The 24,157-nt window shown below is 42.2% G+C and overlaps 1 protein-coding gene across 1 annotated transcript in view; it reads left to right on the forward strand.

Annotated features, from left to right (window-relative positions):
- PELI2 (pellino E3 ubiquitin protein ligase family member 2) overlaps positions 1-19,812 on the forward strand; it is a 106,340-nt gene extending 86,528 nt beyond the window's left edge. The window contains 6 exon segments of the mRNA XM_073610241.1: positions 4,384-4,440; positions 10,528-10,629; positions 14,587-14,781; positions 15,970-16,158; positions 19,107-19,274; positions 19,276-19,812. Of these exon segments, the coding sequence (XP_073466342.1) occupies positions 4,384-4,440; positions 10,528-10,629; positions 14,587-14,781; positions 15,970-16,158; positions 19,107-19,274; positions 19,276-19,674 (1,110 nt within the window). The 3' untranslated portion in view covers positions 19,675-19,812.
- Positions 19,813-24,157: the final 4,345 nt, after the last annotated feature.

A 24,157-nucleotide genomic window follows, 5' to 3' on the forward strand; every position in this document is an offset into this window, starting at 1 on the left:
AGGGGGTGCAACCCTGCCTCCCCCCCTCCGCCACCTGCAGAAGTGACTAATTAACCACTCGGATCACTTCTGCCTTACAGGGAATTGCCGGCTGAAAAGATCCATACTGGGATGATGCAGGCATCATCCTGGTATAACCACTGAAACCCATGGACGTCCTAGTGGTTAAAATTTATAGGTTCATCATTTTTAAAGGGGCTAGTTTGCTTATGAGCTGGTATGATTATAATATCACTCTGTCCGAGTGTATATATTTTTCCTACATGCATGTCATATATATATATTTATTATTTTTTTTTTTTTTTCTTTATTCATTTACTTAACGTTTTTTGGTGGTCTAACCCTTTATTTTAGTTCTAGAAGGCGTCTGATGGGCTGGTTCTGGCTTGTATGTCCTGGATATTTCTATAAGAGATCCCCACCACAATCCATTCTTGGCACACTGCAGTTGGCTGGTCTGCCTTCCTCTCACTTTTTGCATTGGGTATCCAGCATGATTTTCACCTATGTTTCTTTTCCTCTGAGTTTTGGCTGTTCTTGCCCTCTTTTGGGTATTCCAGCTCCTCTTGTCGCGTTCTCTTAAACATAAAACAAAATCAAGCTAGAAGAGTAAGAATCTTTTTAAATTTGGTCACAGCAGGCCCAATCCAAGAACTGCGTTTAGATATCCCACCAATGGAGTCCCAGAGAGTAATAAACTGTAATGTTTTAACTCTTGCCATCTACAAAATCTGTTTTGATGATCTGTCCCCTAAGGACCTGTAATCGGTTACAGTACTTTTGCTGTGTTTGTTTCCCTTTAAAAATATATCTAAAATTGTTTGCCTTGCAATCACTTACTGAAATATTCTTGCTTGTCATGCTGCCAGTCTTAACACAATTTCAAACTGTCCATAAACAGTGATCTAATCGTCTGCAAGGGATCAGACCACAGAATGGTTCCCTGTTCTCTAATGTGTCCATTTTATGTTGAGCAATCTTCTTGCATCAGCCTGGAAGAATAGCAAATCGAAAGGAAACTTTGAATAAACCTCATCCATTGCTATACAATGGCCCTTGTACCATGTTTGCAGGTCAGTCTTGGAGTGATAAATGTATGATCTGCTGTGTCCTGTTATCTTTCTCTGGGGCCAGGAAGTCATGGTAGCCGACGTTTGTTAAAGCCCAACTACAGGAAAAAAAAATCTAATTTTAAATAGTGGATTGTACTACCTTTTACTGTACATCTCAGTCTTCCAAACCATTCTGCCTAAGACATGCTATGGTGTAGTTGGTTGAAGTCAGCGTCATCTGTGTGCCAAGCTGATTTCCTCACTTTGTCTTGGAAATTCCTCACTACACATGTAAGTTCCTCTGCCTCTGGAGCCTGTGTGAGAGAAGTCTGCCGCTGAAAGTGTAGCTTTCACCCTTAAAAAGTGTCCATGTCATGTAGACCTTGACCTAGACACCAGAAGAAGGACCTCCAGAAGTAAACAAGATGGATTAGCCTGACAGCATCATGTGGCTGTGGATTTAGGTAAGTAGAATGGGTGTTTGGATATGTTTTATTTTATGTTCATACCATTGTTTAGATGGGGGGGGGGGGGGGGGTTGCTAATCTGAAGTTGGGCAGCAACAAACGAGACAGTATGAAGTAGAGCTGCACGATTCTGGCTAAAATGAGAATCACGATTTTTTTGCTTAGAGGATAGATCACGATTCTCTCACAATTCTAGCGGTGTAACATCATCTTTCACATTAAAACAAAAAAAATTGCGCTAACTTTACTGTTTCTTTTATTTATTGAAGTGTATTTTTTCCCAAAAAATTGCATTTGAAAGACCGCTGGGCAAATACAGTGTGACATAAAATATTGCAGCAATTGCCATTTTATTCCCTAGGGTCTCTGCTAAAAAATATAAATATATATATATATATATATATATATATATATATATATATATATATATATATATATATATATATATATATATATATATATTAAAAATTCTCTAATGTTTGGGGGTTCCAAGTAATTTAAAAAAAAAATATTGATTTTAACTTGAAGTGTCAGAAAAAGATTTAGACTTTAAGTGGTTAAACTTCCTGCATTTACACGTTGTTTAAAGCTTGGCAGATTGCCCAGGTTATTTGTTTACACAGAGAAGTTTATCCCTTTGATCTAACAAGGAAGATAGATACAATGTTTCAAGTTCTAAACTTGGCAGACTGCCTGGATGTTTTCTTTAGACAGCTGAGTGAGCAGATAATCTCTCCACTTGTTTATATGAAAGAATCCTCAAACTCAGCAGGAGAGATCTCAGGGGAGGTGAATCGAGATCATGATTTTTTTAACTATTAATTGTGCAGCTCTAGTATGAAGCCAATTTTATGCGCTTAATCCAATTGGGTCTGCCTGTCCGTTTTTAGGTGGGCCCAATCTGACCCTCCATTCTCCTCTTTGGAGCTGCAGATGTAAACGGACTTGTATCTGTTTACACCCTCCAATATTGCAAAAACAAACGGAAGATAATCAGTTCCCCTCCATTTAACCGTATCGGAGGGCAGTCAGGTGTAAACTGACAGCTGATCTGTTTACATCTGACTGCCCATAGAACACAGTGGAGCTCTGCATAAAACTGTCATCCTCCCGTTTGGCTCAGAGAAAAGAGACTAAAGGAATAAAAGTCCTCAACTCTAACCAGTATGAAGCACATTAAAGCCTTCTTAAAACAGAAGGCATTCACACATCTCATTCTATTATCTTACCTGAAAGCAAGAGGACTCTTCCTCATTTCAGGGAGGTGGTTGTACTGTTACATTGGATCCCAAGCCCTACTCCATAGAAGCTCTGGGTTCCATACACTCTACTGATAAGCAAATAGCCAGAAACCGCTGTATGTTTGAAATAAGTGGCTCTATGATATTAGTTTATATTAGCTCTATACCCTAGCACTTCTGGATGTATATCTGTCTAAAATTAGGAATAATCCTCTTGTTTTTGGGATATGTGATGTAATGAGATATGAGCAAGGCAAGCCAGCTAGCCGATAATGTGTGGAGGGTGCACAGAGCTTTGTTAGCAAGTTACAGGCTCTGTTTTTAACGTTTTGATAGCTTTCCAGCATGCCAAAAACCAAAGCACACAAATCTATTCAGAACCAGTCTCCTCTGCAGTTCTTTTTCACTTCTGTTATGGAGAGATCTGCTTTTCTAAAGGGGGGGAAATTTTTTTAGAAATTTTGTAAACTTTTCTTGTCCTAGTTCTGGCTGCGACAACTAGCTCTTCAAACAATGAAATGCTTGTCTTTGTCAGGCTAAATAATGTTTATTTTTTTTATTTATTTTTCTTTAAGTTCTGCTCTGTCTGGATTCACATTGCAATCGATTGCTGTGTGTTAATTGATTCCCATGGTGGGCTTGAGCGGATGGTACATAATTTATAAAGGAATCGGTTACACACAATCGTTTAGTCATAAATATTATTGCCTTGGCTCTTTCAGACATTTCATTTGCTATATTTAATCAGTTTGCAGATTTAGCCAGTCTCCAATGGAAGCATTTAAGTTCTACTTAGCACAGACATTATTGTATAACTCTAAAAATCAAAATCGCTTGAAAGGCTAAGTTCACGGTTTCTTTTGCAGGTAAAAAACAAGTGCATTTTTTGTTTTTGTTTGGTAAAGCTATCAGCCGATCACGGGTGCAATTGTTGGGCTCTTGCAGACTGTCAGTACACTGTCTGCCCATACCTCTGATACAGGCAGGCAGTTATCGATGTCCAGGAAGCACCGTACAGGACTACAAGAGCACTAACCAGCACCCTCGCAGTACATTGACACCTCCTCCCCGGATATGTTATTCCCTGCATGTGTGATTGGCCCACAGATTTTCCCAGAAGTCTGTACTAAGATGCAAGTCAGATTTTAGGCATCCCCTGCAACAAAAATGTCATTTTTGGTGAGATACTCCCAATAGGAAACTGCATCTAAAGCGATGCAGGCCCTGTAATTTCCCTCATTAGAGCCCTGTAAATGCAGCAGCTGGTTGATAAGTTACCACTCCCATTAGACTCACTTCTGCACATACAAACACACAGGGATTTCTTCAGAATAACAAAAGGTAGGAATCTCCAACAAAGTTTGTCAAAATCCTTGTAATGTGCATTGATCACCCAGAGGGAATGATCTTTTTTTCCCAAAAGTGGAGTTCCTCTTTGAGCATTGTTTTTACTTTGGAATCATTTTAATTCGTCTACCTAAAGTGTGTGTATATCTATATATTCTCTATCTCATTTTGTTTTTTCTAGCGTTCATTTGTAGAGTCCTACTCGCATCTTTTTATTATTGGATGATAAAGTTTTTAGACAGAAAATGTTTTAACCCTTTACTGCCCTTTTAACAGATGCAGCCTGCTGGATTGAGTGATGAGTGCAATTCTCTCAATGCACTTAATAGCAAGGTATGAGAATTAGGAATACGCACAGGTGCACATTCTTGTATAATTATTAAAGTATAACTCGGACTCGGTTCAACGCGGTTTCCCGGCTACAGTTCACACTGCCCTGTGCTAAACTGCCGGGAGTGTCAATTAAAAGTTAATGACACCCCCAAATCAGTTTGCATATCTCGATCGATCTGCAAATTCGGACAGGAATCGGATTGTGTGGGTGTTCACACCCATGCGATGGTATTCTGCTGCGGACCAAAAAAGGGTCCTATCCGAGTTTGGTCCGAATGCAAATACAGCCATACTATCTGGCTGAATTTGCATAGCACGAATATCGGATGTGATTTGCACTGCAGTGCGGTGCAAATTGCATTCGATCTTGCACCATATAGCGTGAACCAGCCCTAAAGGCAAAACTTTTTTTTTTTTTTTTTTTAAGGAGATTCCCCATCTATTTGTCCTGTTTACAATTCTCATTGAAAGTGCAAGTAAAAGAAAATAACAAATTTTGGGTTGTCCCCAGAAAAGTAATGGAGGGGGAATCTTTCTATGGGGCCACTAGTTCTGGTGACCTGGGGGGCTCTATGAGATTCCCTTAATTTGCAGGGATTTGCTCTTACTTCCTGTTTTTGGCTATGGGACAGGAAGTGAAGGGGGCATCTCCCCATCGGGACTGAGAGGGCAAAAATAAACCTTGCAGGGGTTCTAACCCTCCCTTACGCTATACAAAATGGGGAAAAAAAAAAAAAAAAAAAACGTTTTGCCTATAGTTCTACTTTAACGTTCTCACGGCATCAGTCATTTTACCTGAGGGCATTATCTAGGTTGCAGAAACTATCTTCTTACAGCAAACCATTCCATTCCGAAACTTTAGTACAGCAGCAATAGTAATGTAAAGAAGGAACTTTTCACACGCTGGCAATTTATTTGATTTGTCTTTTCAATATCCTGATATCTGGGACCGTCATCAGATCTTGTCAATGACCAAAATGACTTCACTTTGACAGTTTCTGGATATGGAGATAGTATAGGAAAGCAAGGTGCTATTGCTGCTGTGAAGTGTGGCAGCATCTGAGGTCGTAAATATATGGTTATATAATAAATTAAAAAGATCATTGCCAAGCCTGCTTTACTCATCATACATTACTGCTAACATTTTAATGATCTCTATATAACTAGATTTTTACATGGGAAAGACAAACTGAACTTTGCTCTCCACATTACTAAATTGGCTCTCTGGATGTAACCTCATTAGAGGGGAGGTTAGCAATACAAGTTGGCAGAAAAACCTCCATTTTGATAGGAAATATACAAGGATTGATTCATTGTAAAGTGCCAAAACCTAAATGTACTCCATAAATAGCTGCAGTAACCCTGCCTCCACCCGGCTACTGCTGCCACAAGAAACAGCATACAGCATAACTACTATAGCCTTACCATCTCTCTCAATTGTACAGGCTCCTCTTTTCTCCTAAAATTGCTTAATCTGATTTCACTGCACATTGTGAGCTTATTACAGTGTGCATTAGAAACTGCAGCAAGTCAGAGGCTGTCTGATTTCCTGGCTGAAGAATATCCAGCATCTTCTAGCCCTTCTCCCCAACCTTACTTTCCCTAGGCTGCCCCTTTAATTTTTTTGAATTTCAAATATAAGTGGTTGAGCTACAGTTTTAGCACTCCCCTTAACCTAAAACAGCAGGGAGAGGGGTTTGTACACATGACGTGCTTGGAGCAAGAACTATAGCCCATGCCATATTTGGTGGGCAGTATACCCCCACCAAATGTGCCCTATTCAAATAAATGGGGATTTGCTGCAATTGCATGATTGTGGCATGATGGTTAAGGGTTGACTCAGGCAGTAAGGAGGTGACACATTGCTTCCCAGCCACCTGTCAACTGTCCTCTGAAAAGTAATTTGCGGGGCTGCCAATGGGGGCCTGAACTAAAAAAAATAAATTGAGTAACACCGATCTAAGATGCTAAGTGAGGATCTTAAAGTGAAAGTCAAGACTCTCATAAAGAAGGCAAAGGCTATCATAATATGTAAATGCTTGGTGTCCTCTCTGGTTTATAATTTCCAGCTGTACTGTAAAATGGACTTTGCAATTCAAAAGTACAATAGATTACTAATTTAGTAAAAGCTTAAAGTGTTACTAAACCCACAACAGTAAAATCAGTCTGTATATGCTTGTTATACTCACTGTGGAACCTATGGGGTTAATCCTCTGCATTGTGTAAAAAAGGCTGTTTGATCCCGTCTTCTCTGATCCTCACCTTCTTTCACAGTCCCCAATTTATCTCCGGATAGTACAGAGTCTTGGGGGATCTGCTCAGTTTGGAGTGCATTTGCTAGGTTTTCTTGGGAGAGTGTATATGACCAGCATTGTCCAGGCAGAGGGTCTGGGGTCCTGCATCCTCATAGGACAATAAGGGGGGAGTGAAAACTCCTCCTACATGCATTAAAGAGGAAGTAAACGCCCCTGGTTTGTTTGTTCCTATAGGTAAGCCTATAATAAGGCTTACCTGCAGGTACTGTAAATATCTAAACCTTCACCGTTTAGGAGATATTTACTGTATACCCCACCGATGGCGTCATCGGCGCATGAGCTCTGAAGGAACGGTCGTCTATGCCGTTTCTTTAGAGCCCTGTGCTGTGACAAGCGGCTCCCACGTGCATGCACAGGATTGATGATGTCGTGGCTACGGACACTCAGTGCCGGAGCCCGCAAACCGGAAGAAACACCGGGAAAAAGATGTCAGCCATGTGCATTATGCCTTTGTCTTACAGGTTGTTTGTGATGTGTTTTGGTTTTGTTTTTTTTCTTTCAAGCGTTTTTATTGAAGGGTTTTACAAGAACAATGCACGTAAAAACCAGTTATCAATTTTTTCATACAAAGATCTTACAATGAGCATATTATTTGTAAGTGGATATATCGGGGTGTAAACCGATATGAACATTTCAAATATAAAGCTTTACTGGTAACCACGAAGAAAGTTAGTGATGCAGTCCAGCAGGGGCGGATCCAGAGTCTAGTGTCGGGAGGGGCACTGCCAGAAAATACGTTTTTTGGGGGGCAATTTATCAGGGAAATTTCGGAGCTTCAATCATCACGGCACCATGGTTATTATAGTGTCAGGATGTTTGAAACACATTACTTCTATTATTACATTGTTATAGAAAATGAAATCGTTCAACTCACCATAATGCAGAATCAGTGGGAGCCCCGAGTGTGTCACTTGCCACATCGCCTGCCACCAGATGCAGATTATCACTTGCCAGATTATCACTTGCCACGTCACCTGCCACACGTTGCAATTTGTCCACTATCACCTGCCACACATTGCTGATTCTCCACTTGCCACGTCACCTGCCACAAGTTGTGGATTGTCACTTGCCACGTCACCTGCCACAAGTTGCGGATTGCCCACTTGCCACGTCACCTGCCACAAGCTGCGGATTGTCACTTGCCATGTGTTGCAAATTGTCCACTATCACCTGCCACACATTGCTGATTGTCCACTTGCCACGTCACCTGCCACAAGTTGTGGATTGTCACTTGCCACGTCACCTGTCACACATTGCGGATTGTTCACCTGCCACAAGTTGCGGATTGTCCACTTGCCACGTCACCTGCCACAAGTTGTGGATTGTCACTTGCCACGTCACCTGTCACACATTGCGGATTGTTCACTTGCCACACATTGCGGATTGTCCACTTGCCACATCACCTGCCACAAGTTGCAGATAGTTACTTTCCTGCTAAGGTGGGGAATGGGGATTGTCAATTCCTGCGTCCCAGTCTGAGTCAGGCAGCAGAGAGATGATGTAATCTCTCTGCTGCCTGCACAGTGAGTGAGGGCAGAACTGCCAGAATGCAGGGTGGGCGCCGGGCGGTGAGAGATGATGTCATCTCTCTGCTCCGCCACCCACTGATTGGCCAGTCCATCCTCCTCCCTGCCGAGCCACCCAGCAGCTTCCCGTCCAGCCCCCCTCTCAGTGTGATTGTACGAGCGCCGTACCTGCACTTGCACTTACATGACTGTTTAGCCAACAGCTTCGTCTAACCAGCAGCTTCCCGTCCAGGCCCCCTCTCAGTGTGATTGTACGAGCGCCGTACCTGCACTTGCACTTACATGACTGTTTAGCCAACAGCTTCGTCTAACCTGTCACAGTCAAGGCGAGTCCGACGTGACTCGCTGACGTCACTCGTTGCTAGACGCCAGGCGGCCCTGGCGTTAGCAACGAGTGCAGGGAAGAGGCTCCACCCACCTCCTCCTCCTCCTGGTATCCTGCCATGTCAGTGCGAGTCTCTCTCTCGGCGCCGCTGATCGGCTGATGTGAGAGAGAAACTCGGGTAGAGGCAGCGGCATTGGCACTGGCATCAAGACATGTCAGTGCTACTATTTCGGGGGGGGGCAATTGCCCTGTTGCCCCCCCCCCCCCCCCCCCCTGGATCCGCCCCTGCAGTCCAGTACCCTTTAGACACCCCAATTGGGTTCAAACTGTGTTGAGGATATGGACTAACCCACCACCCTCCTCTCCTTTTGTCAAAGTGTAGTTTCTGGTTGCGAACTGTAATTGATTGTAGAATCAATATCAACCAAGTAGAAAATGTGAATCTGCACATCCTGTAATATACCGGTCATTACAACGTGTGATGGCCGGGAAGAAGAGCTAAAGTTATGGGAAGGGGATTAGGGACTCCATTCTCCTCTGCTAGGGGGTGTTGGGGGTTCGAATCCAGTATTTAGGCCGATAGTTGAGCAAATTTGTCTGTTACAAAGTGGTGCCAACAGGACCAAATCATATTAAATTTGGATTATGTTTCGCTTGATGGACAAGCTCCTCCATTTCTGCGGTTTTGTTATGCGTCAAAGCCATTCCGCTATCGTGGGAGGGTTGGGATTACGCCAGCAACACTGTACGCAATTTTTTTCTGTGTTTATCATATGTATGGCTAGAGAGGGACCGTATGTTTTAAGAGGAATGGAGGAGTGATGTAGCAGGAATTGTGACAGGGAGAAGTCTAAGGAGAATGTCGTAATCTGGTTGGTAAGACAATGGACCTCCTTCCAAAAAAGTTGGATTTGTGGACACAACCACCAAATGTGTAATAGTGAAGCTTTAGCGTCGTTGCATCGCCAACATTTGGGCAAAAACCTTAGGGTAAATCTTATGCAATTGCAAGGGAGTCCTGTACCACCTTGAAAGAATTTTAAATCCATTTTCCTGTGTTGAAGCATTAACTGTTCCTTTGTGTATGCACGTGTGTATATATTTTCCCATTCCTCTTCTGTTAAGTCTAGGGAGAGTTCTTGTTCCCATTTGCTGCTTACTTTTTTTGGACTTGGGGTTGTGATTGGAGAACAACATGGAATATGTGTTGGAAATTAAAAGTCTTTTGTGGTTCCTGTTTTCTGCAGATCGCGTTGAATGTTGTTTTTTGGCGAGACCAATGTGGGATAATTTAGGATTGGATAGGAAATGTCGGATTTGGACGTAGGTCCAAAATGTAAATGTGTGCCGGTGTTGTGTGTTTTTTTTTTTTTTTTTTGGTTTTGTTTTTTTTTATTGGGGTTTACAACCTCTTTAACCAGACACTGATAGAAGTCACAAGACTGCTGATGAGAAAAGGTATTTGTCAGTTTATATTTACTAAAATAATTGCATTTCTGTGTACTGTGGGAGAGCAGATATATGCAGGCTCCTGGGTTTAGTAACACTTTAAGTTACAAATTCTGCTTTCCTGGAGAGCTAAGAGTTGGTCAGGCCTGCTGTCTTGAAGGGATTAAAAATGACAAAATACATAAATCTGCAGCTATCAGGCTTACTGTTTTTTATCTTTTTTTTTTGTTTGTTTTGAGTGTTTATGAAAAAAGATAAAAACTGGGCCTATTAATAAATATCTATTTTAATTATCAAAAGATAGAGCTGTGTTAAAGCTGCCAAAAGCTTAATTATAAACTGTTATCCTTCACTTTTTCCCCCCTTCCCTGGAGGAATTATAGCAGAAAATGTATTCAGGAAATTATGGCATTTACTGTGGAAGAGCCTCATTAAGTGTGATCAATGAAAACTTCTTTTTTTTCCTCTGCAGGCATTCAGCAGTAGAGGTCAACACAGCATCTCCTACACATTATCCCGAAATCAGACTGTTGTTGTGGAATATTCTCACGATAAAGACACAGATATGTTTCAGGTACATTTTACTTGTTTGGAGTATTAAAAGAATGTGTGCATTATCAATAGGTAATTTATATCCCCACCTCCCCTTTAGTGTCCAAATAATGTATGTAATGCCTATGAATAGCCCAGGCTCCCTCTGGCTGCCGGGTTATGTGATCTATCGGAGTGTAATTCAGGCAGAGCCAGCCAGTCGGTGGCTCTGCATGAATATGGATCCTACCCATTGACATCCCAACATTAGATAAGGCTTAGGTTTTCTTTAAACAGGCGCTCCAATTGAAATAGCTGGTTTTTAAACAGCGCAGTGGACACTGCTTAAAGCGGAGTTCTGGCCAGTTTTTTCCAGGCATCCCCTCACACTGCAGTAATAACACATATATAAACTATATGTATATTTGCTAGTGGATAGTAAGGAATTATTTTTTTTTTTTAATCTTAGTATTTTAGATGATCGTCTTCTGGCCGTTGCCATGATGAGTGTATGTATGTGTGTGTATATATATATATATATATATATATATATATATATATATATATATATATATATACACAATGTTTTTATATTTGTGCCAAGATCTCAGGAATACTTCGTCTTATCCAAGTGCTGCAAATTATTGAGCTTCTTGGTTTTGCTCTGCATAGATAAAGTTATCCATCTTGCCATAACAGGGCAGGACCTTCCTCCGTCGCCCATTGTTATGGGAACTTGCAAAACAATTGGCGCTATGGCACTTGCGTGAGATCGAGAGGTGCATGCTGGTTACCCAGCATGCACCTCTCGATCTGTTATCCAGGAAGAGGGTGCGATTCGGACCTTCATATGCCCACACATCATGGCAACGGCCAGAAGACGATCATCTAAAATCGTAAGTTTAAAAAAAAAAAAAAAATTTTAAATCGCGTAATTTCCTGTCGGGAAGTAAGGCGATTATTTTTCCACACAGTCCTGGCCACTCACTCCTGGGAAATGATGACTCACGGAAGTGACAGATTAGTAGCCACCACCTAGCAACAGGTCACTTCTGGTAAGTTTTTAATGTTTTTTATTAATAAAGGACTGGGAAAATGTGAAAATCGTTTTCAGGGTGGAACTCCGCTTTAAAGAGTACAGTATGTTACCCCAACATTTCATATTCCTAATGTGCCTATTGCACTATGTACCTGTGTTTAAAAAGTATCCTGTTCTCTTTTGTGTAAAATTCCTGGTGATCATGCCAGTTCCCCTGCTTTTTTATTTCAAACTGACCACGTTAAGCATAGAAGCACATCAATCTCCGGTGTGGTCGGTTTTTTTGCTGTTCTGGGAGTGCAACCTGTCTGTCTTCCAATGGCCAAGACTTGTGTTGAAAACGGAACGAAAATGTGAGGATGTTTACCCATGTGAACTTCAAGTTTCCTTGGACCTACACCTGTAAAACCCATGAGTGCTTCCCCTTCCAGCAAGCATGGTAGCGACCGTAGCGTGCTTAGTGGTGTGCTTAGCACTGCGCAGCATTACAGGCCTCCTCGGACAACCATCCAGAGCACTGTGTGTATTAAAGGAGTCTCAAGAGTCGCGACCATCCTGAGCACTGTGTATTACAGGCCTCCTCAGACCAGCGCCCAGAGCAGTGCTGTGCAGCATTACAGGCCTCCTCAGACCACCGTCCAGAGCAGCACTGCGCAGGATTACAGGCCTCCTCTGACAACCATCCAGAGCACTGTGTGTATTAAAGGTGTCCCAAGAGTCACGACCATCCTGAGCACTGTGCATTACAGGCCTCCTCAGACCACCCAGGGCACACTGTGCATTACAGGCCTCCTCAGACCACCATCCAGAGTGTCTGTGCAGTTTATTCAAACCCTAATACCATAAAGAATATATTGGATTTTATTTTTTTTTACTCCAGGGGTATATGAGTTTGGAAATTCTAGAGAAATGCTTGAATTAATGCATTACAATTTAAAAAAAAAACATTAGATTTTAGTCAACTAAAATGTACTGCAGATTTTTGTCGGCTAAATAAGACTAAAACAATTGCAGGTGACTAAAATGTGATTAAAACTAAAATGGCATCTCAGTCAAAAGTTTGACTAAATTTGATGCCAAAATTAACACTGCTCAAGTGTGCCTACAATGGTTGAAATCCTGTACACTTTTTAAAAATAATTAAAAGAAAAAAAAAACATTCAGCTACCGCTGTTCATAGTGGGCGGGATTGCATATCTGTTACTTTCTGTGGAAGATGACTAAAGATTAAGATGAGACTGCTTTTGGGTGGCAGTGGGGTTCCAGCTATAATTTGTATGACAGTGCAGTTTATGAAAGCAGTGCTTGGTATGAGCAGGCTGTTAACATTTTTAGTGTTTCAATGTTTTATAAATATTCTCTGCAATTTTTAATACTGGGATAAGTGGCAAGGTGAGCTCTAATTAATTGTAATTCTTGCAAAACAATCCATGCTGATTAGCATTTGAGTCATTAAAGCGGAACTAAACTTTGATTTAACAATTTCCCAAAAGGAGGACCAAGTTAGAAATGTTCAATAAATGTTATTAAAGCAGAGGTCCACCCACCGCTGCAAAAATTAAATGGCAGCAGCTGCAGATGCTGCAGCTGCTGGCTTTTAATAATCAGACACTTACTTGTCCTGGAGTCCAGCGATGTCAGCACCGCAGGTGATGTTTTCACCAGCTGACGAGTGCATGCCGCCTCCTTTTATGAGTAAGGGAACCCAGTGTCTTGCCGAGAATGTTCCCTCGGTGGATAAGTCCCCCCTGTACTGCGCAGGCGCAGCGCCTGCGCAGTACGGACTACTGTCAGCCGCCGGAGATAGCCGAAGCTCAAACGCTTCAATCAGCTGTACACGGCGCCTGCGCTCTGGGTCCAGGTTCCTTCCCCACCATCCAAGTGGACCTAGAGGGGGAATCTAAAAGAGCCGAGCGAAGCGAGGCCGTGCCCGAAGCGTGGCGAGCGAAGCGTGGCGAGCGAAGCGAGCCCACGAGGGGCCCTCTTACAGGCGCCGTGTACAGCTGATTTTCAGCTATTCCGCTTCGGCTATTTCCGCCGGATCCTACTGCGCAGGCGCAGCGCCTGCGCAGTAGAGGGGGGAACTTAGCCGCCGAGCGGAACTTTCTCGGCAGAACACCGGCAGTAAAGCCTTATGGCTTCACTCTGGGAACCCTATAGGCATGCGCTCCGCTCCTCCTTCCCCGGCCCAGTAGGAGAGAAGAGGGAGCCCGGGTGGTGACGTCAATACCCGCGGCTGAGGCTCCCGAAAGTGGGAACAGGATACCTGTGAAAGACGGGTATCCACTTTTGGGTGGAACTCCGCTTTAAATCTTTAAACATATCACTTTTTTCTGTAGCGTTTTCATTTACATTCTGCTTACTAGTGCATGCTACATTCAAGGCATGGCTGTAGTGATAACTGTCACAGGTGATCGTGTGCTTATGTCAACCGATCTTTCAATCCCTCAAATGGTGGTGTCCTAGATGATCACGTGTGCAGCACCATAACTGCAAGTCTAAATACAGGCCAAGATGGCATCGTTCTTGACATATAGGGGTTGATTTACTAAAACTGGAGAGTGCAGAATCTGGTGCAGCTGTGTATAGAAACCAATCAGCTTCCAGGTTTTATTGTCAAAGCTTAATTGGACAAGCTGAAGTTAGATGCTGATTGGCTACCATTTCTCCTATTGACATCAACAATGGGGCACTATTACTCCCAATGATGGCAATATCAAATGTGATGTTTAATCCCACTGATGCCAGGAATTTTTCCACTCCCGCTGGCCACAGACCGGCTTTTCTACAGTTTTCAGGACAAATAAAAAAAAAAAAACTGGCCCTTTTGTTTAGTTTGGAGACCTCTGCTCTGATTCCATAGTTGCCTGTATTTGCTATGTTATTGATGTGAGCCCAGCTGTATGTATAAGGCTTGCTGTCGTAGTAAAGAAATCATATATGTTAATTTTCTTTTTCCAGATTGGAAGGTCAACAGAAAGTCCAATTGACTTTGTAGTGACGGACACAATTTCTGGTAACCAGAATGACGAGACTCAGATCACACAAAGTACCATTTCCAGGTTCGCTTGTCGAATAGTCTGCGATAGGAATCTACCATATACAGCTAGAATTTATGCCGCAGGATTTGACTCCTCCAAAAATATATTTCTCGGTGTAAGTGCCAGTCATAAACTATGAGAGTTCTTCTTCTTTTTTTTTTTTTTTTTTTTTTTTTTTTTACATGTTAAAATTTTTGATTATACAATGAATGCATGAGGTTAGGGGAGACATTTTGTTAGAACATGTCTTCTGTGTAGGACACCTTAGGAACAGTGCATATAAAGCTATTGTACACTTGAGACTCATGGAAGTTCCTTCTAAAATAAATTATGGAAAAGTGCACCATGCTGTTGAATAATGCAAGCCCTAGTTGTACAAGGGAACATCCAAGCCTGGAGAAGGTGGTTGTCTGTGCTTTTTCTCAAATCCTCTTGTTTGTTTATTTTTTTACGGGAAAAGAAAAATGCCTTGCCTTTTGCTGTTTATACTGGAATATGAATTCTTAGGAGAGAACGCTGAGGGCACAGCAGGAAGTGAGAAAATGCTAGGTTTCCCATAGGAGTTTAGAATTTCTAGAGATTTTGGAGTCCCTTGTAGGCAAAGAAACCACCAGAAGAGATGGCAACTGATCCCTCTGCTAGATCCATGTATATGTCAGCAGTGATTGATATCTGTAGTCATCCTTAAAGTGGAACTACGCTGCATCTGATCAAAACAAACTCCCCCATCCTCCCATGTCTCCATGCTTTATTTCCTGGGAAATGAAGTTGAGAAACACGCCCTAGTATTTCTAACCTTGGCCATCTTGAGTAAAGGCAGATGATTCATGTAGCTTTTACTTCCTGGAATCCATCGATGATTCGTGTAGCTTTTACTTCCTGGAATCCATCTGCCTTTACCTCAGACATGCATGCAGGAGGGTGTGCTTGGCTGTGGAAACCCCTCCTCCCCTTCTGAAGACTCCTGGGATGTATGACATCATTTGCCTAGGCCAGAAACCAGTAAGTAACTGAAGAAATGTAAAAAAAAAAAAGTTAAAAACCAGTAAAAAAAGATATACTTTCCTATCCATTTACTAATCCTAGCAGCATAAGGATTTAAAATCGTGTTGACTAACGGGGTGAAGTTCCGCTTTAAAGTCCATATATACCATGTAGTTTACTGGCACTCGGATGACCCTAGGTGTTCTATCTGCTAGCTTTGAATATGAATCCTCTGTGGAAAAGGTTTCTTTCTACTTCTAGAGTATGTCTCTATATGACGAGTGCCTCAGTGTAAACCATTGTTTTCTTCTACTTTTAGGAGAAAGCAGCTAAATGGAAGAATCCTGATGGTCACATGGATGGACTAACCACCAATGGTGTTCTTGTAATGCATCCAAAAGGAGGTTTCACTGATGAATCCAAGCCTGGTGTATGGAGAGAAATTTCAGTCTGCGGTGATGTGTACACTCTCAGAGAAACCAGATCGGCTCAGCAAAGAGGAAAACTTGTAAGACTTTTAGCTTAGTTCACTTCAACTCTTGTACCTTTTATGGACCAGAGAAAGTTTTCTCTGGTCCTGCTTATTTGGTGATAACTTTGTCATTACCCGTACTTGGCATTCTTTTGTCAATATTTTCTTGCAAACATTTTCTGTGTAATCTATTGGGGGGGGGGGGAGGTTTAAAAATGCATTCTTTTCTATTTTGACCAGTGTCTGTTTAACCACTTCCCGCCCAACGATGTCATAGGACATTGTTGTCTTTGAGTGGGGTTATCTGAATGATGCCTGCAGCTACAGGCATCGTTCAGATATCTTCTTTTAGAGCTGGCAATTCCCTGCACCGTAAGAACAATCATAGTGGCTGTTCAGCCACTGGATTGTTCTTGGAGGCAGCGAAATGGGAAGTCTCCCCCCTCTTCCTGCTGCCCTCTGGTGCTTTATTTATTTTTTGAGGCTTCACAGTCTAAAGGAGAGATCTTGGGACTTACTGACCTTAGATCTCACTGTAAAGAGGACCAGTCATGCACTATTCCTATTATATGGGATGTTTACATTCCTTTGTAATAGGAATAAAAGCGATCAAAAAAAAAGTCAAAAGAAAGGGTTAAAATAGAAAAAATTTTTTATTAAAGCGCTACATCCCGCAGAAGCAAACGCATGCGTAGGTTGCGCCCAGATATGTAAAGGACGTTCAAACCACACGTGAGGTATCTCCACAAACGTTTGAGCAATAATTCTAGCGCTAGTTCTCTAACTCTAAATGGGTAACCTGTAAAAAAAAGAAAAAAATTTTTAAAGCATCGCCTATGGGGATTTTTAAGTACCGAAGTTTGCCGCCATTCCACGAGTGTGTTTTCAAAGCGTGACATGTTTGGGTATCTATTTACTCGTCGTAACCTCATCTTTCACATTATGCAAAAAAAATTGGGCTTACTTGACTTTTTTTTTTTTTTTGTGCATGAAACCATTTTATTTTTTTTTCCAAAAACAAAAAAGCGTTTGAAAAATTACTACACAAATACCGTGCGAGATAAAGTTGCAACAACCACCATTTTATTCCCTAGGATCTCTGATTAAAAAAACATGTATAATGTTTGGAGGTTCCGAGTAATTTTCTAGCAAAAAATGATGATTTTTACATGTAGGAGCGAAGTGTCAGAATTGACCTGGGTAGCAAGTGGTTAACCACTTGACCTTCAGAAGGTTTTACCCCCTGCCTGACCAGATTGTTTGCACTGTGCCATTTTAAAGCGGTTGTATACCCGCACAATTTTTTTCATGCAAGGCAAAGGCATAATGAGCTGGTATGCAGCGCATACTAGCTCATTATGAAATACCTTAGAATGAGGCCTCGACATCTGATCCCAGTCCGCCCTGAGGGAGCTGACATGTTCCCTTAGCGTTTCTTACGGGTATCGCAGTTCCGGCACTGTGAGTGGCCGAAGCCGCGATTGCGTCACTCCCGCGCGTGCGCCTTTTTCCCGGCAAGGTCCAGCAGCGTCTGCCGGACCTTCAGCCTTGGCTTCACAGCGCATGCGCCGCTCATGTCCGCGGCTGCATGCAAATTAAATATTTCCTAAACCGTACAGGTTTAGGAGATATTAATTTTACCTACAGGTAAGCATTATTATAGGCTTGCCTGTAGGTAAAAGTTAAAAAAAGGGTATACAACCGCTTTAACTGGCAATTGCACAGTCATGGAGCACTGTACGCAAATTAAATGTTTATTATTTTTTCCCCACAAATAGAGCTTTCTTTTAGTGGTAATTGATCACCACTGGGTTTTTAAATATTTTATTATACAAATGAAAAAACAATATTTTCTATCTTCTGTTATAAAACCTATCTTCATAAATTGAGGCCAAAATATATCCTGCTACATGTCTTTGGTAAAAATTTCAATAAGTGTATATTAATCGGTTTGTGCTAAAGTTATAGCGTCTACAAACTATGGTGTGTATATATACTGGCATTTGTGCAGCTATAGACTATACCGTAATGGCTTTGATCAGCAACATTAAGTGGGACTATGATAGGGTGGCAGGAAATCTGGCGCTAACAGACACTATCTGGAAGAGTCACTAACTGATACCGATGTTACTAGGGACACTAATGCAATGATCAGTGCTAATACTGTACACTGACACTGTACTAAAGACATTGGCTGGGAAGAGGTTAACATCTAGGGGCAAGCAAGGGGTTAACGGATGCCTAAAAAATGTGTAATGCGCGCTGCTTTTTACTTCACTATCTGGCTGTTTTTTCTTCCACTTTGCCGGGAGAGCCAAATCGCTGTTCCCATGTACACAGAACTCTGTGATTGAACACAGCCGATCAGTTGCCAAACCTGTGCTGTGTCCAATCATAGCATGAGAAAGCATGCATGGTAAGCTACAAAAACTGTAGCTGATGGCTTTCAATAAACAGCCACTCACCTGTCCAGAGATCCAGTGCCTTACTGAAGCCGATTTCTTCACCTGCCTTCGGTCCCTGGCGCTGGCATCTTTAACTGTGGGCAGCCGGCTGTTATTGCTTGCTGCTTCACAGCCGGCTGCTCAGTGCACATGCTTTGTGAATGGGACCTGTGATGTGTCCCAGCAGAGAGACGGGAAGGAGAACTTCCACTCGGATCGCCCAGGCGATCCAGCGGAAGTGAAGCGGTCTCTCTCTCTCTCTCTCTCTCTCTCTCTCTCTCTCTCTCTCTCTCTCTCTCTCTCTCTCTCTCTCTCTCCTCTCTCTCTCTCTCTCTCTCTCTCTCTCTCTCTCTCTCTCCTCTCTCTCTCTCTCTCTCTCTCTCTCTCTCTCTCTCTCTCTCTCCTCTCTCTCTCTCTCTCTCCCTCTCCATTTTTTTTTAGTTCTGTATGCCTATCCCACAATAAATGACTGCATGTTTACAGGCGCACATGCTGAATATCTGCCTATGTAGACAATAATCTTAATTTTTTTTATTGTAGGTGGAAAATGAAACCAACATTCTACAGGATGGTTCTCTTATTGACTTATGTGGGGCTACCCTGCTTTGGAGAACAGCAGATGGCTTGTTTCATGCACCAACTCAAAAACACATCGAAGCCCTGAGACAGGAGATAAATGCAGCCAGACCTCAGTGTCCTGTTGGATTAAAACACTCTTGCTTTTCCTAGTATGAACCGCAAGGATGTAGTGGAAGAGAAACAGCCTTGGGCTTACCTTACCTGTGGCCATGTGCATGGATATCACAATTGGGGTCATCGAAGTGATGCAGAAGCCAACGAGAGGGAATGTCCCATGTGTCGAACAATTGGACCCTATGTGCCTCTGTGGCTGGGCTGCGAAGCTGGCTTTTATGTAGATGCTGGTCCTCCTACACATGCTTTCGGCCCTTGTGGACATGTGTGTTCAGAGAAGACTGCCAAATACTGGTCTCAGATTCCGCTTCCTCATGGTACCCACGCATTTCACGCTGCCTGCCCATTCTGTGCGACACAGTTGACTGGCGAGGAAAGCTGCGTTAAACTTATTTTCCAGGGACCCATTGACTGATGCTATTTATAACAAATATTAATGTTTTGTTAATAAAAAATGGAAACAAAAAGAGAAAAAAATACTGTGAACATTTTCACCACTAATACTAGAATTTACCTTTTTTATAATTTTATTAAAGGGGATCAAATTATAAAATTACTTTTTTTTTTTTTTTTTATCAGATTTCTCAGATGTCAATACTTTGGCATGCATACCAGCAGCTTAAACATTGACATTTTTTTTTTGGTCCAGATTGTTATATTTGTAAACCAATTTTAATACAGACCCTTTTGAAAGGTAATTGTTTGCGATTATTTTAACTAACGTGCTGTTAAGCTGACATTTTAATGTGCATCGTTCTTGAGAACTGGAGTATTTAGGAGGGGATTGCAGTATGACAAGTGTGTTAAAAGAACTTCATGAAAACACAATTGTTCTATACCCCAATGCAAGCTCTATCCTTTGGTCTTTAGAGAAAGCATAGCATGAAGCAACATCAATTCCCGCATCATGATGTGTTTTCTCACACGCTGTTTCTTAATAGTGTTAAACTCCTTGAATTTTTTATTTTTTGTTCTCTGTGTCCCGTTGGAAAGCTCTTTGTTAACTTTCTGTCATATAGACCAGTTTCCCAATCTTGTTTATAATCAATGCACCCTTTGGAATTGTGCACAGTCCTGGGGCACACGAGCCTGAGGGCTTGTTCACACCAGGCGGTGTATCTGGACGCACACGCTTTTTTGCACGTTTCAGCATGTCACATTTTTTTAAGGAGACTGCTCTATGCGTGTGGAACACAAAAAAGTGTTGGCATGATTTCTTAAATCGTACCCCACCAAAACGCATGGTACTGCATTCTGTTACAAAAATCTGCCCCCCTTTCCAGGTGACAGCAGCAGAGAGGAGGTGTGGGCTGTGCACTCCTCTCCCTTTTATGTATACAGGAGTTAACACAGGATTGCTCTCAGATCTGACCCTGCAGGGGTTGATTACCTCCCCCCACCGTCAATTTCTATTGCTTGACAAGGAACTGTGTGTGTGGGGGTAGGTGGCAGTAATTAACTCCTGTACATTCAGCAACCCAGAAAGCTGTTGTGGGCTATCCAACAATGACATAATTGGTTGGTGGGACGTGGGCGGGCAGGTGACCCGCACAATTTTCTGGGTTGCCGACTTTAGTACAGATAACAGCAGGGAGGAGGAGAGAGCTGGGAGAAGGTGTGGGCTGTGCTGTCCCTCCTCGGTGTATACAATAGCTAACACAAGATTGCTCTCAGATCTGAATGCATCGGGTTAGGACAGTTTTTTTTTTTTTTTTTTTTGTCCTTCCCATGGGACCCCGGTTGAGAAACGCTGATATAGATATAAAAAATTAGAAGATCTCTTCAAGGTGAAGAAAATCCCCTCTTAGATGGGTGTTCCTATAGGACAGTGATGGCGAACCTTGGCACCCCAGATGTTTTGGAACTACATTTCCCATGATGCTCAAGTACACTGCAGAGTGGATGAGCATCATGGGAAATTTAGTTCCAAAACATTTAGGGTGCCAAGGTTCGCCATCACTGCTATAGGAAGATTTCCCTTCTTTCTGTTCTGATGGCAACTGAAGTTCGTTTCCCTCTCATAACAATGGTAACCAGGTCAAATAAAGAAGGTACATCTCTCTCTAAAAAGAATGGCTTTTTCTAAAGTAGATCTACCAAAAAAAATGTTCCTGTGTTTGTACAGAGTGGGGACATGTGTGAGCACCTCATGTTTATTACGGTCTGTGTTCCCTTGAACAGTACAGCCGTGGCCAAAAGTTTTGAGAATGACACAAATATACATTTTCATAAAGTCTGCTGCTTTACTGTTTTTAGATAATTTTGGTCAAATGTTACTACGGTATACTGAAGTATAATTACAATAATTTCATAAGTGTCAAAGGATTTTATTGACAATTACATTAGGTTTATGCAGAGTCAAGACCTCTGTAATTCACCCTGGCATGCTGTCGATCAACTTCTGGGCCACATCCTGACTGATGGCAGCCCATTCTTGCATAATCAATGCTTGGAGTTTGTCAGAATGGGGGGGGGGGGGTGTTCACCTGCCTCTTGAGGATTGACCACAAGTTTCTAATGGGATTAAGGTCTGGGAGTTTCCTAGCCATGGACCCACAATTTCGATGTTTTGTTCCCCGAGCCACTTGGTTATCACACGGTGCTCCATCATGCTGGAAATGGCATTGTTCTTCACCAAACTGTTCTTGGATGGTTGGGAGACGTTGCTCTCTGAGGACGTTTTTGTACCGTTCTTTCTTCATGGTGGTGTTAGGAAAAATTGTGGGTGAGCCCACTCCCTTGGATGAGAAGCAACCCTACACATGAATGGTCTTAGGATGCTTTACTGTTGGCATGACACAGGACTGATGGTAGCTCTCACTTTTTTATTCTCTGGACAAGGTTTTTTCCGTATCTCCCAAACAATCAAGGGGATTCATCAGAAAATTATTTTACCCCAATCCTCATCAGTCCAATCCCTGTAAATTTTGCAGAATATCAGTCTGTCCCTGATTTTTCCTGGAGAGAAGTGGCCTCTTTGCTGCCCCCATCCTCTAAAAGTCTTTGCCTCACACTGCGTGTAGATGCACTCACACCTGCCTGCTGCCATTCCTGAGCAAGGGTGCCCTGATCCCGCAGCTGAATCAACTATAGGAGATGGTCCTGTGCTTGCTGGACTTTCTTGGGCATGCTGAAGCCTTCTTCACAAATGCAATGGAAATGTATTTTATGGTACACGGTAATTTCTATGGCAAAGAGGTACTTTGCAATTAATTGAATATTTGCCATCCTCAAAACGTTTGGTCACAGCTGTAGATTGCAACTCTCTTCCTGTTCCAGGTTGTTGTGATTAACTAGAATAGACTAAGTGAAGAGAAATCTCTCCACAGGGTCACAAATAGCAAAAAATAGGTTTAACCATTCCAAGCTGCACTATAAGCGTTTTTAATCCTTTCAGTGGTTTCCCCTCCCTTCTGTCCCAGGCCACCCCAACTTATCAAAACTGGAAGTGAGGGGAAATCCAAATGAATAACTCCTTCAGTATTTGCAGCATCTTCATTGGCTGTGGTGGTCGTAGAGGTACAGATAGTCAGCGCGGAACATATTCCAGAGGGTAGTATTGGGGGCATTAGTGGTAGGTTAACTAAAGCACATAAACCCAAGGTAAGTATAGTAACTAAAACTATATACTGTAACTAAAGTTCTATTTGCAATCTCAGAACACCCAATAAGAGGACAGTATGCAACCGGTCTAAACTACGCAGCATGTTCATCAATGCCAGGAGCCTGGCGGACAAGATGGGAGTACTAGAGATACTGTTGTATGAGGAGGATTTAGATTTTGTGGTGATTGCAGTGACTTGGTTCAACAGATCTCATGATTGGCTGGCAACCATTCAAGGGTATGCCTGTATATCAAGAATAATGTACAAGTGAATGTGAGAGATGACATCACTAAGGGAGCTAGGGAGGAGGTGGAATCCTTATGGGTAGAGCTCCAAAGGGATGAAACTAAGGGGAAAATAATACTGGGAGTATGCGATAGGCCCTCTAACCTGAGGGAGGAGATGGACCTCCTATCTCACAATTTGGATTAGCAAGAAGGATGGGAAGTGTCATCATAATGGGGCCATTTTAATTATCCAGATTAGGCGGAAGGAACCACGCATTCGTCTAAGGCTGGCCAGTTCCTAAATGTCTTACAGGACAATTTCATGGGTCAGATGGTAGACGCACCAACTAGAAACAAACCGTTACTAGACCTACTGATTACCAACAATACAGACCTGATCATGGATGTGGAAGTAAGGGGCAATTTAGGAAACAGCGATCACAGGTCAATTAGCTTCTGTATAAATCACACATTGGGAAACGTAAGGGGACTACGAAGACACTGAATTTCAAAAGAGCCAACTTCCCTAAGCTACAAACCTTGCTAGAAGATATAAATTGGGATAAAATCTTAGGAACAAAGAACACGGAGGAGAGATGAGTTTGCTTTGAGAGCATATTAAATAAGGGTATTAGCCAATGCATCCCATTGGGTAATAAATTTTAAAAGGGCGAACAAAAGTCCTGGATGGCTTGACTCCAATGTAAAAATGCATATAAAAGCAAAGGAAAAGGCCTTCAAAAAATACAAGGTTGAGGGATCATCATCAGCATTCAGACTTTATAAAGAATGCAACGAGAAATGTAAGGGTGCAATTAGCTCGGCTAAGATAGAACATGAAAGACACATGGCGGAGGCTAGCAAAAAAAATCCCAAGAAATTCTTTAAGTATGTAAACAGTAAAAAAGGGGAGGACAGACCATATTGGCCCCATAAAGAATGAGGAAGGACATCTGTTGACAAAGGATGGGGAGATGGTGAAGGTATTGAATTTATTATCCCCTCTCAGTCTTCATGAGGGAATTGGGGGGGGGGGGGACTTCAGTAACCAAAACTGCAGTGTTTA

This window comes from Aquarana catesbeiana, linkage group LG13 (assembly GCF_042186555.1).
Source record: "Aquarana catesbeiana isolate 2022-GZ linkage group LG13, ASM4218655v1, whole genome shotgun sequence".
NCBI lineage: Eukaryota > Metazoa > Chordata > Amphibia > Anura > Ranidae > Aquarana > Aquarana catesbeiana.